The sequence below is a fragment of the Sinocyclocheilus rhinocerous genome, unplaced genomic scaffold, assembly GCF_001515625.1.
Source record: "Sinocyclocheilus rhinocerous isolate Xijiao unplaced genomic scaffold, SAMN03320098_v1.1 scaffold496, whole genome shotgun sequence".
Lineage (NCBI taxonomy): Eukaryota > Metazoa > Chordata > Actinopteri > Cypriniformes > Cyprinidae > Sinocyclocheilus > Sinocyclocheilus rhinocerous.
The window spans coordinates 199,259-216,817 of NW_015632471.1; the positions used below are offsets into that span (position 1 = coordinate 199,259).

The window sequence follows — 17,559 nt, forward strand, 5'->3', positions numbered from 1 at the left end:
TCCCCCCCCCCACCAAATAAAAAATGAATGAGCATTTGAGTTATTAAAGACTCAGTCAATAAAGACAGTCTGGGAGCTCTACGGGTTGCTGACTGCCTATTGTGACTCCAACACCCCCTTCCTATGCACACACCTCCCACTGTTGAGCACTGCAGTATTGCAGCTGTGTTTGTTTGGCTGGCTAAGACGAACTTCCTCTACCTTTTCAACACCGGAGGAGGGGAGGTTTGTGTGTGAGTGTGTGTGCATGATAGAGGGCAGGCACACATTCCACTTGCTGCCAACAGCCCCCCTTCCACACATAAATACACTTCAACCTGTTTATTGGGTCTCTGTTTGTATTAAATTTCTTTTCAATTCAGTTCTGTCCTCTCTTTTCTCAGACGGTCAGTTCCCGACTGAGATTTCCTCAGTTACCCGAGATCATGACTTCTTGGATCAAGATGCCATAGAAGCCTTGTGCAGGTGAGACACTCATATTTACCCAAATGAAGATTTGTCAAATTAAGCTAATTTACAGGTACAGTTATATATTTTATCCTCAAAGTATAGCTGCAGAACCTAGCAGAATGAATCTACCGGTGCCATGGTTTTCTTGCATTGTCAGGCTTTTATAATTAGCTTATTTTGATCATATTCAGAGTTCAGTTCTATAAATAAACTGACTTAGAATATTTTTAAAGAAAAAAAAGAGAAAGTGAAGAACTCAGTGTCTTCACTCAGAGAAGGGTCCATCAGAGACCAGCTGGAGCTCACAGACATCTGGAGGCCATTTTCTGGTGCCAGCCCCCCTGATGCAGACAAACACACATTCCCCCTAACTCAGGGTCACATGACACCAACCAGGTGGCTTCTGGGATAAGCTTTCCGTCTCTTTTGTTGTATTGTTGTCGCCACTCCAGATCTCTACCTCCTTTTTTTTCTTTTCTTCCTTTTTTATTCCTTGTCCATCTGTCTTCCTCCTTAATCTGAAGTTTATCCCTCAGCAGCTCATTATCAGGCTTGGCTCCCACCTCTCTCATACTCTTCTCATCTCTTTCTATCTCTATCTATCTCAGTCTGTATCTCTATCACTTGCTTATCCCCTCTCCACCCCCTCCTCTCTATATGTCTCTGTCCAAGGTTTTGACTCTGGCAAAGTCTGTTTGTAGGCTAATGACTGGATTTAGCCTTTGTTCGCGACCCCATGGTTCTTTTCAAAGTATCTGCTTGAAAAACGACTGTCACTGTTTCACTAATTTATCTGTATGTGTGTTTATTGCAGGAGACTGAACACCCTAAACAAGTGTGCTCTTATGAGATTAGAGATCACCCCTCAAAGAAAAAGAGTAAGTGTCTTGTCCCTTTCTCTGTATTTTGCTAAATCATTTCACTTGCTACCCTCTTGCGTTCTTTTGTCCAGTCAAAGATCTTAAATGTGTGTAACTCATGTTTACTTTCTGTGTTGGTTAATTAGAAGGAAAGTCTTGTTTTCTTATCATTTTCAAGGCCCAGGGGCAGTGCAGAATGGATTTTATGTCCAAATAAAGGGCTTTGTTAGCTCCCATCATTCTGATTTTCTTTACTCCTGTTTGTCATGTTTTTCTCACCATACGCATCCTAAAACCCCACTCCATACCATAAAAGGAAGAGAATGCACACTCTGCCGGTCTGTTGTTGGTCACTCTGTCAGTGTGGTTTAAGAATGAGGGTGTATAGTCTAAGACTGCCCCAAAGCAATGACTCAAACTACATGCAGGACGAGAATGCAACAACAAACAATCCAACTATGTAATCACAACAGGGAGCTTAGGAAGATAACCGTCATGTCTGACTGCAGCTTCTTTTTCTGCTCTTAAAACTTGTAAGTCTGAACAATGGCAGCCTTGTCAAGTGTGCGTCCTGTTAAGAAAGCTGATGACCCTTTAGTGTCATCTTGTGTTGATGGAGTCAAAGGTAGAGGTCAGGAGATGACTTGAGGAAGTGATCAGCCCTTTTCAAACATACAAGCAGAAACCATCCCTGGAATGCATTGATCTGTTCAGGTGGCCTCTGTAGGGTCCTCCTCTGTTCCTTGTCTTCCTGTCCATAAAGCTCATTTTAAAGTGAAAACAGTCTTTTTGAATTAAAAGCGGATTTTCTGGTAGGTAGTGAAGAAACGTTGCACACCAGGTCTTCGTTCTTTCCGATCAAAGACTTGCCCTCAGGGGCTTTAAAATAACAATCCACGTTTTACGGACTTTCGTCGCCTCCGTTATTATGAACCGTGAAGGAGACACCTCTGGATCCCACGACCCCCTGTTAACCAGCCGACTAGTTTTGCTTTTACTGATTTGTCCATTCTACAGCAAAACTGATATCAACTAACTCAGCTAGGAGTGTAAAATTGTGAATCAGTTCTATATTCTAGAATTACTTAATTAACTCCCTAATCTCTTTAGGAAATTACATAATTATTAAAAACTATTTTAACAGGCTGTGAAATCTACAGCTATACTTGGTTATAGAGATCTGGATTTGTAGGACAAACAAGTATCTCTCAAATATTTTCACCTCCCGTCCAACCCCTTTGTCCAGGAGTCCCATCACAGGAGACGAGGCTCTCCAGGCTTGCTTAAGGTGATTGCATTGATGGGGGATGGGACCAGACCTGCCCTCTCAGGCTGGGGTGTGAACCCTGAGAGCTGGCCTGGAATTTTGTGTCCACCACCCCCTTCCTTCCATCCCTACCACCCTCAGGGAGGAGATAGATTAACCCGAGTAAAGCGAAGAGGGGGAATGGTGAACATGTGACTGTGCTGTGACATGGCTAAGCCAACCACAATAAAAAGCTTTTTCCTTTAGTGGTTCCTGGTTTTATGCATATGACACTTTATCAAGCCCAAGAGGCTTGTAAGAGTGAGCAAACTGATTCTCCTCACAATGCTAGATTCATGAAGTGAGGGAATGAATCAGATCAAGTTGACACTAAAACAACATGCTTTGTTGCAGATTCAGGTTTGCATTATTTGTCTTTACTTTTTCAAACATGACAACAAGACTTGAGTCATTAGTGTACTTGGCTGCTTTGATATTAAAAGTATTGACTCTCTTCCATATTATTTCAGAGTGAAGACTCTGATGAGGATGAGCCATGTGCTATAAGTGGCCGTTGGACTTTCCAGCGGGACAGCAAGCGTTGGTCTCGCCTGGACCTGGATGTATTCTCCCCTCCAGCTGGAGACACTGGCTCCTTCACTCCCTTCCTATCCCCAGATGATCGTTTTGCCAGAGGAACCCTTCTAAAGGAAGCAGTTAATGCTAGTGCAGAGAGTGTCTTAACAGATCTTAGTGAGCAGCCAGAGGTGTGCTCTCTGCACAGTGCTGGTAGTGGAGGTCGAGGAGGATTCCTGAGTACCACTGTACCATCCAGCCCTGCTACAACCATCTCCAATGCTAACACAGCCACCACGACCAGGGCGAGCTCAGTTGCTAGTTTTTGCTCCTCTGGAACATCAGGTGCCAATGAAGACTCCCTGTCTGATGGGCTTCCATCACCACTGGAAAGCAGCACCTTTGCATTCAATGTAAAACCAAGCTTGATAAGCAGTGGTGCTGAAAAAAGTACACGTTCAAGAGCAAAGAGTTTCTTGAAGCGCATGGAAAGCTTGCGGTTACGCACCAGTAGCAATGCAGCCTCCAAGCGTAAAAAGAAGGGTGTAGCTGGGCAAGGTAGGCTGGAGATCAGTGGGCCTGTGCTGAAAGAGGGTCTTGATGAAGACAAACTGCGACGCCTCAACTGTGTGGACATTGCAACTCTGGATCGCAATGCAAACCGAAACCGAAGCATCACCTATTCAACGCAGACGAGTAGTGGGAGTGCAGGGAGTAGCCAATCAGAGGCCAGCAGTGGGAGTGCTGTAAGTACGCCTAGTCCGGTCTCAAGAGCACGTAGTCACAGCACAGCAGCGGGGTCTACCAAGAGAGGTGGGATGTACCTGGAAGGCTTTGACCCATTTAATTTTGTTGTGCTGCAACCTTCGGAAGACCAAGAAGGGAAGCAGAATCACCAGACCCAAAGTAAGAGGATGGAGCCAAGCTCAACTGCAGAGAACAATCGACGTAACTGTCAGAGTTCAGATAACAGACGTATGGAGGAAGAAAAGAGTCGAGAAGAGGAAGGAGGTGTGATCTTCTTCTATTTGCCTGAAGGCCACAAGCCTGGCACTTTTCCTAAAGCACTTGCGGACGGGGGATCCTTTCGTGGTGGGGACAACATAAGTCGGCGCCCTCCCCAGAGGGGCTCTGCTGCCTCACTAGACAGTCGATTGAGTGTCTATGATAACGTTCCTTTCTCAGAAGTAGGAGATGATGAGGATGAAGCAGAAGGAGAAGAGGAGTCAAAACTTGAGGACGCTTCGGAGCGAGTCAGTGGCCTGCAGCGACTGGTCAATGCCTGGTCAGAAACAGGAAATGGGGAAGAAGAAGAGGATGAAGAGGAAGATGAAGGGGATTCAGATTCAGCCCTTGATTCTGCATCTCCTTGTCCATCATCCCCACTGCAGAACCGCTTAGAAGAGACAGAAAACGGCAGTGACCAGGACAGCACTGGAAACCCGTTAGCAGAAAGGGATGAGACACTCAGCTCACGTGAAAGATGCGACTCTGGTGTGGGAGCATCACTTACACGAGCCAACAGGTGAAACCCTCTCAAACACACACACACACACACACACACACACTAAGTAGTCTCTGAGACAAAGATGTCTTACTTTTTTTTTTGTTTTACTGGAAGTTCTACCAAAACCGTTCCTGTAGTATTTTAGAGCTTTGGCAAAACTTAATGGACAACTATCATGCCAAAAAAGCACACTGAATTATGGAACAGGGAGGTTGAGAAGGAGTGAGAGAGCATGTCAGAACGGCTCACCTTACATAACAAGGGATACTTGAAGGATACGGAATCCCAGTGGAATGTACCACAGGAATTCTAACAGCCCCCACCTGGTGATAGAGGCCTTGATTAATCCCTGTTATCTGCAGCTGATCCTTAGCTTGTGTTTATGTATGTATACACAATATGTGCAAGTCAAGGTACTTATTCTTTCAAGTTTGAACTGTGAACTTATGAGTGTGTGTGTAGTGTTAACGTAATAAATTCTGTGTGGTTCATGTGTTGCAGTTTATAAACACTAATTTATATTAGTCTGTAATGTCTATGTTTTGAACATTTTGTGATTGTTTGAGCTAGGTTAGGTGTAACATTTATATGATCGTTTATGTTGCAGACCCCAGAAACTGCGCTGGCCAAGTTTCCAGAGCTCCCACAGGCCAAGTCTGTCGTCAACAGTACTACAAGTTGGATGTCAGTCAGTTCTGCAGATGAACCTCCTTCAGAAATACAGCCTGCTCAAACTTACCGCTCTACTGGAGAGATACACACCCACCAACAAGCATGGCTTCAGCTGGTGAGGATTCAAACCAATGAAAACACACTAGGGCTGTAAAAAAAAAAATCGAATTTAGAATATTCGTCGAATAAAAAAAAAAAATCCACATTCTAATGCAAAAACGTTGCATTCGAATTTTAGGTCTGCGTCAGCCGTCATTATATATGGTTTATAAACATTATTTTAAACATTATGCACTTTTTTTTCAAAGATAGTCGTGTTGTTTTATTACGCTTTGAAGAAACATGCATAATATTTTGTGCGATGCGTCCTCTTGTGGCCTCAGGAGAGAAGCCAAAAGCTTTTTTTCCCCTAACTGAAATTATGGCTTTTAAATTCGAATATAATTCAAATTTTGATAATATTTAAGTAGAAAATTCGATTTAGTTTTTCAGTCATTTTGACAGCCCTAAAACACACAAAATTAAGTTTACATTCTTTCTTTACTGCTTTACCCTTTTCCCATCTTCCTACCTCTCCACTAGGAGTTGATTATGTCAGACCCCCTCATCACAAAGCTGTGGCTTTTCAGTCCAGTAAATCCCGTTCCTGTTATTAGTGTTCACTCACACACACATGCACACTCACACACACACACCTGCACATCGGCACATATATATGAGAGGTTTTAATGTGAAACCACCATACATCATGATAGTGACAAGCCAAGTATTTGGCACCTCAGAGATATCCACACATGCACAGACACACACAACATCGGTCGGAAAGACAAACACCCTGCCACACAGATGTCCGCACGTGTGTTCGTTCTCTTTTATTCCTCCTGCTCAAAGCCATTGTATGTTGTCTCAGTGTTTATACATTTGCCTGTAAAGGTGGAAACAGCTTTTAGTGGCCCCTCAGCTTCTAGAGGTTTTTCTATTAAATAGCCTACACAATTATCTACACACTCATACACTTACAAACCGACATCCTGTTGACACATGCTGCTCATATGTAGCAATGTGTGCCTCTAAACACTTAGAACCAAGTTTTGCAAAAAAATATCAGAACTGTTTTTGCTAGTTATGTATGGACTGTTTGCTCTGTATGATTTGACATTAAATTAGTAATATGGAATGTTGCACAGTAAAGAAATAAAAGTAGCTACTTTTTTAACACTTTGCTGTTTGTAATGTCACTTTGTATTTATTGATACATTTTGTGTGCTTTACAGGGCTGTTCCTAAGTTTATGAAGAGGATCAAGGTTAGAGACTATAAGGACAGGAGTGTGTTTGGCGTTCCACTGCAGGTGATAGTTCAAAGGAGCGGACAACCCCTGCCTCAGAGTATTCAGCAAGCCATGCGTTACCTACGGAGCCAATGCCTCGACCAGGTGAGAGATGACAAATGTGCACATATGCAAGTATGCACGTCCAAACGTGTACTTCAAAGAAAATTGCACAAACACGTCATAGCATACCTAACTTTGGTTTGTTCAGTGGTATATTCAATCTCCTATAGAAAAACAAAAATCAGATGTTGTTTGTTTTGTTTTGTTGTAAAGAAAAAATAAATTTTTAAGAGAAATAAAAATATCTGGTCAAGGTCATAACCTAGTTAAATGATCCCTATTTGAACAGCTGTTTAGTTGCATGGTCCCTGTTGTGTTGCTACATGCAACAGGGCCGTATTTAAGCACAATACATCTGTTATTTTATCACCACATACTTGAGTTCAACACTCAGTCTAAGTTTGCACGTAGCACAATAACCTCAAAAGGCCTGAATGTTCTAGTTCCATATATCTACTAGTTACATATTACCAAAGTTAGCCACATGGTTGACATTCCATTCCAAGGGTGTTTAAGAGAAAGCAAATTATCTATGGACTAAAGACAGATCTCTCTCTCTCTCTCTCTCTGGTGTCAAATGAAAAAAAAACTGCTTTGCAATTTACATAATAGTTGCACGTTTAGACTTTTCCAGTCTTTGTAACTGGGTTATGTAAGAAGCAGTAGGGAGTTTTCTTAGAGATGCCTTTCCTGTTTATGGAAAACTTGCGGTCACACCGGTAATCCATCTATTTAGCTGTCAGTTTGGAAAAGAAAGAGAGAGAATGCAAATTAATTGTCAAAATATAATAAATAATTTTAAAAACCTGTAATTAAAGACATTTTGCAACTGAGCTGCAACTTCAAAACATATTCAGGCATAAGTGTTTTTACTATTTATACTAAATGTCTAACCATCTTTCTCTACAGGTTGGGCTATTTAGGAAATCAGGGGTGAAGTCACGTATCCAAGCCCTTCGCCAAATGAACGAGTCATGTGGCGCTGGTGGGGGCGGAGTCAACTACGAGGGCCAATCAGCTTATGACGTGGCCGACATGCTAAAGCAGTATTTCCGAGACCTTCCAGAGCCTCTGCTTACAAGCAAACTCTCTGATACATTTCTACAGATATATCAATGTAAGAACACTCATATAATTGACCTTTTAGGTGTTTTGTAGAAGACCACACACTTGCACTGGCATATTCTGGTACAAAATGTACTCACAAACAATGATATCTTAGCTTTTAAAACAAGAACACACACACACATTAAACGAGCAAGGCATTTCATATCCAGAGGGCAGCTCACAACTACACAAAGACTGTACTATACTGTAGATGCTTGTTCTTGGATGGGTGAATCATTCCGAAAGGGTAAAGAAATCTAAACAAGTTCAGGAAATAGCTGTCAAGTGACGTTTTAGCAAATGCCAGTAGTTACTCACAAGCAGCTTAGTGTGTACTTACCACAGCTATTTCACAGCACGCACACACTCTAATATGTGTGTGTGCTCACCTCAAATATCAGAATCTTAAACAACTCCAAACACGTACATCACTTTGGTAAACCGTTCATAAACTAGTGTGCAGAAGTTGCCAAGGTACATGCTTATGAAATTTTATTTGGTTTGAAGCTGCATTTATTTCAGCTTAAATGTATAAGTTATATTTAGTCATGCAATGTTTTAAGGAAATGTGATCTAAAATATAATATAATATAGTATATAATAGAATTGTATAGATTTAAGAGCTCTGTCGGCCATGTGTCGAAAATTTACAACAATTCTTCCAATTGTGATGAACAGAACATGGTATTATATTGATACTGTAATGTTATGGTACACTCTTAAAAATAAAGGTGCTTCACGATGCCATAGAAGAACCTTTTTGTCTAAATGGTTCCATAAAGAACCGTAACATCTGAAGAACATTTCTGTTTCACAAAAGGTTCTTTGTGGCGAAAGAAGGTTCTTCAGATTATAAAAAGGTAAGAAAGTGATGGTTCTTTAAAGAACCTTTAACTGAATGGTTCTTCTATGGCATCGCTGTGAAGAACCTTTTAAGCACCTTTATTTTTAAGAGTGTACATTGTTCTTGCTTGAACAGACCAGAATAGATTTTTAGAGACAAGATGTCTTGTACCTCACATTAACTCCACAATAACTCCAGTCTTTCAGCAAAATAGTTTGATTAAAGTGGTCTGTTACCACAACCAACATTACGGAGAAAACAACCAGCACAAATATGTTCTCTCAAAGACTATAGCTGACCCCAACCACAAGGGAGGTCTCGGCATCCCACACAGAAAAGCAAGGGTTTGTGTGTGCCTGTTTTGTGCTCACACAGGGTCTTTCATTCCCAAGGGCGAAAATAACAGAAATCATCTGATGAACACTCACACACAATTCCATTCATGACATTTCAGTTCACATCAATTCATCCTTTGCTGTTCAAAAGCTGCTTTTCTTCAGTGGCACATTACAACACATTGCAGATATGCTGAAAATAAGAATCCTTCTGTCGGTTCACTTGATTTATATTGTTGATTTCTGAAGTTTAAACACCCCTCCCTGATCTGGACTAACTCCCTTCCTTCCTTCTCTGAATGACATAATGAAAAGAATAGTGTTGTTGGGTGTACTGATTGTATTTTAACTTATTATATTTTTAGATAAAAAAAAATAAAAAAAAAAGATATAAATATTCAAATATTAAAAATAAGAATAAAAAAATATAAAAATGCATATAAAATAATTACATTTTAATTAAATTAAAAAATATTATACAGTAAAATAATACTATATGTATGTATATATATATATATATATATATATATATATACACCATTAGAAATACTGTTTTCAGACATGGTTTACCATGATTTTTTTTTTTTTGTACGTTTCACTGTATTCTTTGCTTAAAGTGCAGAATATGGCAACCATTTAGTTCCAAAGTACCATTGTATCATCACTGCACCATATATCTGTACCACTGCATACAATCCTCATACATTGTGTTCGGAGTAAACTAATGAAACACCTCTGTCGGTTTCAGATGTTCCCAAAGAACAGCGTCTGCAGGCGGTGAGGGCTGCCGTATTGCTGTTACCAGACGAGAACCGCGAAGCCCTCCAGACTTTGCTATGCTTCCTGAGTGATGTAACGGCCAGCGTGGGTGAGAACCAGATGACCTGCACTAACCTGGCCGTGTGTTTGGCCCCCTCTCTCTTCCACCTCAACACACTGCGGAGAGAGAGCTCCTCACCCAGGTGTGTGTGCGTGTGCAGTCTGTTAAACACACTTCACATAGATTCGCTCATCTGTTTAATTGCAAAGTGCTTGAGGTGCCATCATATTTGACATGCGGCTACTTCAAACCCTTAAACCATGTAATTATACTCTATCTTGCTTGAATAACCACCCCATAAAAACAGGAAACTAGGAAAGAATAGGTTTAAAAAAAAAAGAGAGTTGACTTATGCAAGGCTTTGAATGCCTGCTGCACTTGAAAATGTAGCATTAAATTTGAGTTTGATCATTTTGAGATTAGATTAGTGCTTGCATAATTTTTTTTTTTTACTTTATCCGTTTATCCCTTTGCATGTGTTTTCCTTATCACAGGGTCATGAACAGAAAGAACACTCTGGGAAAACCAGACCAAAGGGACTTGAATGAGAACCTGGCAGCCACACACGGCTTAGCCCATATGATACAGGAGTGCAGAAAACTCTTCCTGGTGAGCATGAATTTACATTTCAGTATATTCTGTCCAACATAAACACAAACAATTCACTTCTGTTTTAAGAAAAAAGCAATCCATCTCTCACGTACGTCAGCGTTATCAAAATGGTGTTCAAACTAGAGGTCTTATCACTCTGCACCAGATGTGTCTCTCTGTCATATGCAGCTCAGGTACAAAGACAAATGCACGCTCATTTAACATGTGCAGACACTCACGCTACAGCACATGTTACAAAAACAGCTACCAAGAACCTCTGCTGAATTTATTTAAAGATTAATGCGGTTGTTGTGCAATGACCAATCCCTCCCAATTACCCATACAATCACGCATAAACAAAAACAGAACCAGAATTAGCAGCCATGGTTACAGATAGCAGTGTTGTTTTCTGTGGATACAGCAAGGCTTTTCTAGTTTTTCTAGCACATATATCAATAATGTTTAGAACAAATGGCAGGTAAGAGATATCTTAGGATCTCCTTAAGATATAGTATTATTTATTTAAAAAAGAAAACCACCACCACCAACACAATAATGTGTCGTTGTTAATATGCTTCTTTTTTTACATGCAGTGATTTGTAGAAAGCTTTTAGTGAATATATAGCTAACCTCTGGCCACAAGTTTATCACATATTAACAGCAAGTTCGTCGTGAACAAACAATTTTACGATGTACACATTCATAGACACTCACTTTCACTTTTAGTACCTATTCAGAGGTCAGGAAGGAAGTGTAAAATAATGAAAGTCAGCAGAAGTTGAACAACATCAGAAATTCAATTTCGCATCATCCACAAAGCAGCATTGTTTTGTAATGTTCACCTACACACTTGCGCTTATTGTTATACCATATGCCACTGCTTTCCCTGAGCAGATCATAATAAACTCCATGATTAGATTGAGTTGATTATGTGGAGCCATTAACATAAGAAAATAACTCAATCTGTGGCTATTACCAAAAGTTATTTTCTTCTTAATGGGCTATTTATAGAGAGCAAATAATTCAAAATGAGAAACGGAAAGATAGCATCTTGTATTAAAGGTCTTCCGCCCCTAAATCTAATGTGCAAGGTCTGGTCGCGCTCTATCCATCAGACTAATGCTTTTTGCAGAATGAAGATAAGTTTCTCTCAACAAACGCTGGAAAGGGACAAGCACTGTGACATGATAAACATCATCAGTCAGGCAGGAAAAGGACAGCGAGCAGGACAGGACACGCACAAGAGCACTCACAGTGGATAAGGGCAGAACGTTGGACAAGACACACACAAACAGGATGAGCCACTTCCAGTGAGGAATGAATCACTCTTGTCACTTCTCTTCCCCTCACATTAATTTTACTCACACCAAAAGCAGTTTTAACATGCAATGTTCTGATTTAACAGAATTAATTTAAAGTAACCATGATTTTTTTTAAGATTTTGAGACTTACAAAACTAGGATACTTCAACAATATTATCATGACTTGTCATTTGAGTAATGTAATACTGAGCTTACAATGTTCATTTTGTTGGTCGGTCCCATAGGGGAAGCTAATGCTAATGTTAATTAGCATGTTATGAACAAGTCATGAGTTTGGCTTTTAATTAATTTTGTTCTCTAATGCGTCCCTGCTGAAAAGACTAGCTTGTGTATCTTGTCTTTTGTAAGCTGGACCCTAAATGGGATGTTGATATGCTGTTTTTTTAACTAGTAAGATTTTTTCATCATAAAGATCATAGGCGGCATTTACACGACACCGTTTTCAACTAAAAATGGAAAACTTTTTTATGCGTTTGGCCATTCATTTACATGACAATGGCGTTTTGGGGGCCTGAAAATGCAAACAGGTGCATTATGTTTGGCCGGCATGCGCGCATACTTGAATCTTAAAAAACACAAAGGAAACCCGTTTCTTTTTTTAGTACGTTGTTATCATGTAAACGTACCCTTAGATTTCCTGGTTAAAAGGATAGTTCACCCAAAAATGAAAATTCGGTCATTAATTAATCACCCTCATGTCATTCCAAAACTGTAAGACCATCGTTCATCTTCGCAACACAAATTAACATATTTTTTCATGAAAACCCTGCATAGACAGCAGTGCAACTACCACGTTCAAGTCCCAGAAAGGTAGAAAGGACATTGTTAAAATAGTCCATGTGACATCAGTGGTTCAACCTTAATTTTATGAAGCTATGAGAATATTTTTTGTGCGCAAAGAAAACAAAAATAACGACTTTATTCAACAATTTTTTCTCTTCTGTGTCAGTCTTTGATGCGCATTCACAACAGTATCACGACAGTACCACGATGAATGTGTGTGCATTTCTCTGCTTGCAAACAAGGTGCAGCACATCCGGGTTTGAAGACTGACATAAGAGAAGAAATTGTTGAATAAAGTAGTTATTTTTGTTTTCTTTGCAAACAAAAAGGTATTCTCGTAGCTTTATAAAATGACAGTTGAACCACTGATGTCACATAGGCTATTTTAACAATGTCCTTACTACCTTTCTGGGCCTTGAACGTGGTAGTTGCATAGCTGGCTTTGCAGAGTCAGAAAGCACTTGGATTTAATCTAAAATATCATAATTTGTGTTCTGAAGATGAATGAAGGTCTTACAGGTTTGGAACGACATCAGGTTGAGTAATCAATGACAGAATTTTCATTCTTGGGTGAACTAACCCTTTAACATTATGGTTATGCTGCCCTAGCAGCCTGGACCAGCATAAAAAATGTATTGCCTATTTTCATTTGTATCTTCTTTGTGTTTCAGATCCCAGAGGAAATGTCACACTGTAGGAACTCTTACGTGGAGCAGGGCTTGAGTCCCATGCGGATGGAGGTGTTGGTGGAAGACTGCGGTTCTTGTAGCTACCAAAGTCTCCTCAAAGACAGTATTGATGCCCTGCTTAAAGAAGCCAAGGACAAATTCAAGGGTTACGACAGCTGCTCAACTCCTGAAAACGCTGAGCTTGCGTATAAAAAGGTAAGGAAACTGCATAAATGCACACCCTATTCGAGTCACTTGGACACTGTCTCTCATATTTCCATTTCATGTTCACGTTCTCGTCCTTCCTTTGCTCATTTTTTTTTGCTTGTGCCTAATGGAAAAGCTGTGTTTTTTCCTTACATCACTTTTTTTTTTCGTGTGAAAGTATCTTTTCCCAGCTCTGTTTTGGACAAGAGCCCACGATGACATCAGTTTGTCGGTTGTTCTAGCACTTCACATTGACCAAAACACACTTGTGTTCACTCAGCCCAGTTCTCTTGTCCTTGGACAGTGTTTCATGGGCCCATAAAGTAGGGCTGTCCAGTCCTGCTCTTGGAGGACCACTATCCAACAGAATTTAGCTCAAATCATAATTAAACACATTTGAAAGTTAATTAAGGTCTTTAGGATTACTTAGAAACTTCCAGGTAAATGTGTTGAGGGAGGTTGGAGCTAAACTCTCCAGGAACAGGATTGGACACCCCTACCATGAAGTAATATCATGCCACATGAACAAAAGTAACAAGATTATTGTGCTGGAACTGTTAATGACCATAGCGTCATGTTCTTTCATTATAGGTTCAGGATGGGTCGTCTCTGCGGCAGTGGAAAGTGTGCGTGGACATGCCTGCGTCAGCTGAGGACATACTGCAGCGTATTCTACGGGAGCAGGAACGCTGGGACGAGGATCTGTTAGAGTGCAGAATTGTGGAGACACTGGAACATAACATGGAAGTCTATCAGTATGTCAGGAACTCAATGCCGCCCCATCCGCCAAGAGACCATGTGGTGCTCAGGTGATTACAAACACTCAGTCTTCTTAAAGTTTTAAAATCTCTTCTATTTTTTTTTTATTCTACAATTGTACTTTAAATTCAAAGTGAAAGATTTCTTTTAAGTTTATAAAAATCCTAAGAATGATTTTGTGTTGTGTTTCAGGTCGTGGGTGACAGACTTGCCCAAGGGAGTGTGTGCTTTGGTGTGTGTGTCAGTGGATCACAAGAGTGCAGCGGTTCTGGGTGTTCGTGCTAATGTTCTGACCTCTCGCTATTACATCGAACCCAGCGGACCCAACAAGAGCCGACTCACACACATTTCCAGAATAGACTGCAGGTATTCTATATTTTAATGTTTATTTAAGGCTTGAGTTTAATTTTAAATAAATGAATAGGGCAAAGTAGAATTAATAATTAATCATTTATACTATAATTATTATAATTACTAATAAAATATGCATATTTGTATATATATTTATTTACTTTAAAAATAAACAATTACTTATTAAGATTATATATATATATATATAATTTTAATAAGTCATTATTTTTGTTTTTAATGATTTTATATTTAAATATTTAATTATAATTTAAAATAAATACTATAATTTAATTATACAATAAAAAATTATTCATGTAATTTTTATAACTAAGAAATAATTATTTTATTTTTAAAGTAAATATTTAATTCAGATATTTTAATTAAATACAATGACATACAAATGTCATCGCTCACATATATATTTTCTCTTTTATTTTAGGGGTCGGTGCCCTGAATGGTACAATAAGCTGTATGGTCACCTGTGTGCTGCAGAAGTGGTGCGGATACGAGACTCCTTTACCTGCCTGGACAAATAAACACACACCGTTGATGTTTCATTTCACCTCTCAACAAACTCTGATGTTAGAGATGAAGATGATAATGATTTTAAACTCCCTTAACATACGATGATCTGAGTCCTTATGTGATATGGACGGACCCACTGTGCCGAAATCAACAAGCTACATAGGTCAAAGCTCTTGCCATTTTGATGGCCATCAAATGACAAGCCTGAAAGACTGGAAATGGGCGTTCCTGCTGCTATGACATCGTCATCACTGACGTCACAACGTTTGACCTTGTTACTGATCATGTCATAGGGTGACTACATGAAACGGGGAGGTGTTTTGCTTCTGAGAAGCAAGTATGTATGTGTATTTCTGAATGACTGTGGAAGTGAGCCTACGTATAGTGTGTCTGATGTGTATGCGTGTGTGTTATTGACAAATGAGACATATTCCATGCACTGGCACCCGCTGCAATATAGTGTTTCTGTGTGCGTCACTGCTACATAGTTACGCAAATGTCTGCAAACCTGTGTACAGTGCTTTCATTATATTTAAGAGAATGGACTGATGGATGAATGGATGGACAGACATGATTGTCTATAGACAAGACGGAAGGTGGTGGCTGGCACACCTTTGAAAGGAAGACAGGAAATGTGAGATAAGAGGAAAAGACTAGTGCATGTAGACACTTAAACAACACAGAGGGTTCCAACAGCACCAAAACCAAAGCTGAGACCAATACAATGTGGACCAATTATACATAGCAAAGTAATCCCAGGATTCAACACAGGACTCCAAAGAAAAACATAATACAGTGTACTCACCCTGAGGCCTGTGATTGGTCGAGATCGGTGCTGCAACCCAATAAAATTCATTTGAGCTCCATGGTCTCGGCCATTTAACATCTTGAGCCCTGGGCAAATACTGAAAGGATAGGAAAAGCTTTTTATTTTGGGTTGGATGTTCAGGTTTGATTATAGAGGCTACCAAGGCAGCAATTTTGTTAGAGGATGGTAGAGAATGTATGAGGGGAAGTGATATCCGTTTGTTTGTCAGTGTTAACCAGAAATGAAGTAAAAGTCTAAAATTGTAACAAGGCTTGCATTTACACTTAACTATAGCCAGGCCTGCGGTCACATCATCAGAGTAGGAGTGCTGCGATCACCAAACAGATTTCTTTCTGAGTCCAGTACTCCTATTGAGGTGCTTTATGATTGTCGGTCCTGGGTTTGATGTCTCGATTTATTGCTACTTATGTGCCTGTCCATGGCAGTGTATCATAAACGTTTGTAAATTAAATATATGCTGCCAAACCGAGAATAACGCATGACAATGACAGTTAATTTAAACCTCTCTGTATTTATATCACTCATATCGTGTTTTTGTATGTATCTTATTTTATTGTAAATGTTACACCCTAAGTTACAGAAAGGAGAAAGTTGTTTATCTTTTTTATTATTAATGTTATTTCTGTATAGATTAATCGTGGTCAAAATGCACTATTAAATGTATTAAAACAGCATGAACGGCTTCCATCTGTGATGTTTTTGTGTTTACCTTATCTAGGGTTTTTAACTGATCAGTTTTCATTCATAATTTAATTTTAAACAAATTTTGGTCAATTTATTTTAAGGTCCAATTCTCGCCATTAACAAACCATTAACTACGACTTTTGCCTCAATAAACTCCTAATTTGCTGCTTATTAATAGTTAGTAAGGTAGTTGTTAAGTTTAGGTATTGGGTAGGATTAGGGATGTAGAATATGATCATGCAGAATATGTGCTTTAAAAAAACAGCCAATATGTTTATAATAGGCATGGTAATAAGCAACTAGTTAATAGTGAGAACTGGTTCCTATAATAAAGTGTTACCCAAATTTCTGTATAGTTGTGTTCAGCACTTACATTATTAGCTAACTGAACCTGTAATAAAACACAGTGAACTGTAAATTAATTACCATTATTAAACAAAATTATCATTATTTTATCAAAAAAAAAAAAAAAACTACACTTATGTACAGTATTTAAAAAAAGTTTAATTGACATGATTGATTGCGCTTATTGACTATCATAACAATAAAAAAAACAATTTATAAATTATTACTTATAAATGATCTAAATATAGTGAACTGAAAATTAAGAGAAATATAACACTACTGATTTTTTTGTTTATTTAATGTTTTTTTCTTTCTTTCTTTCTCTTTCTTTCTTTCTTTCTAAGTGCCACAACATTGTCAAAATCTTGCAGATGTTTTAGTATTTTATGATTAATTGATCATTTGATTGTTAATGTAACATATTTGACTGTTTATGTAACTTATTTGACAATTGATTATAAAAAACCTGATAACTGACATACCTAAACAACTATTACTATAACTTAATTTTATTAAAACACATAATAAGCTTTAGCTTTTTGTTTGTAGGTTTGTAGTTTTTGTTTGTAGGCTTGTAGTTTGTGATTTTCATAGGCAAAATTATTTAAATTATGTTTGAGAAGAAAATGGCAGTTTGTTCATCTCAAGGCAGTGAAACAGCTGTGTGGCTGGTGATCTCAGCGTCT

General features: G+C 39.0%; 1 protein-coding gene across 2 annotated transcripts in view; it reads left to right on the forward strand.

Annotated features, from left to right (window-relative positions):
• LOC107742489 (rho GTPase-activating protein 7-like) overlaps nucleotides 1-16,526 on the forward strand; it is a 115,503-nt gene extending 98,977 nt beyond the window's left edge. For both annotated transcript variants that reach the window (XM_016555462.1, XM_016555463.1), the window contains 12 exons: nucleotides 384-465; nucleotides 1,265-1,328; nucleotides 3,087-4,657; nucleotides 5,247-5,426; nucleotides 6,586-6,745; nucleotides 7,613-7,820; nucleotides 9,738-9,951; nucleotides 10,304-10,418; nucleotides 13,177-13,389; nucleotides 13,972-14,189; nucleotides 14,332-14,505; nucleotides 14,930-16,526. In XM_016555462.1, the coding sequence (XP_016410948.1) occupies nucleotides 384-465; nucleotides 1,265-1,328; nucleotides 3,087-4,657; nucleotides 5,247-5,426; nucleotides 6,586-6,745; nucleotides 7,613-7,820; nucleotides 9,738-9,951; nucleotides 10,304-10,418; nucleotides 13,177-13,389; nucleotides 13,972-14,189; nucleotides 14,332-14,505; nucleotides 14,930-15,026 (3,296 nt within the window). In that variant the 3' untranslated portion in view covers nucleotides 15,027-16,526. The remainder of the gene's footprint in view (nucleotides 1-383; nucleotides 466-1,264; nucleotides 1,329-3,086; nucleotides 4,658-5,246; nucleotides 5,427-6,585; nucleotides 6,746-7,612; nucleotides 7,821-9,737; nucleotides 9,952-10,303; nucleotides 10,419-13,176; nucleotides 13,390-13,971; nucleotides 14,190-14,331; nucleotides 14,506-14,929) is intronic.
• Nucleotides 16,527-17,559: the final 1,033 nt, after the last annotated feature.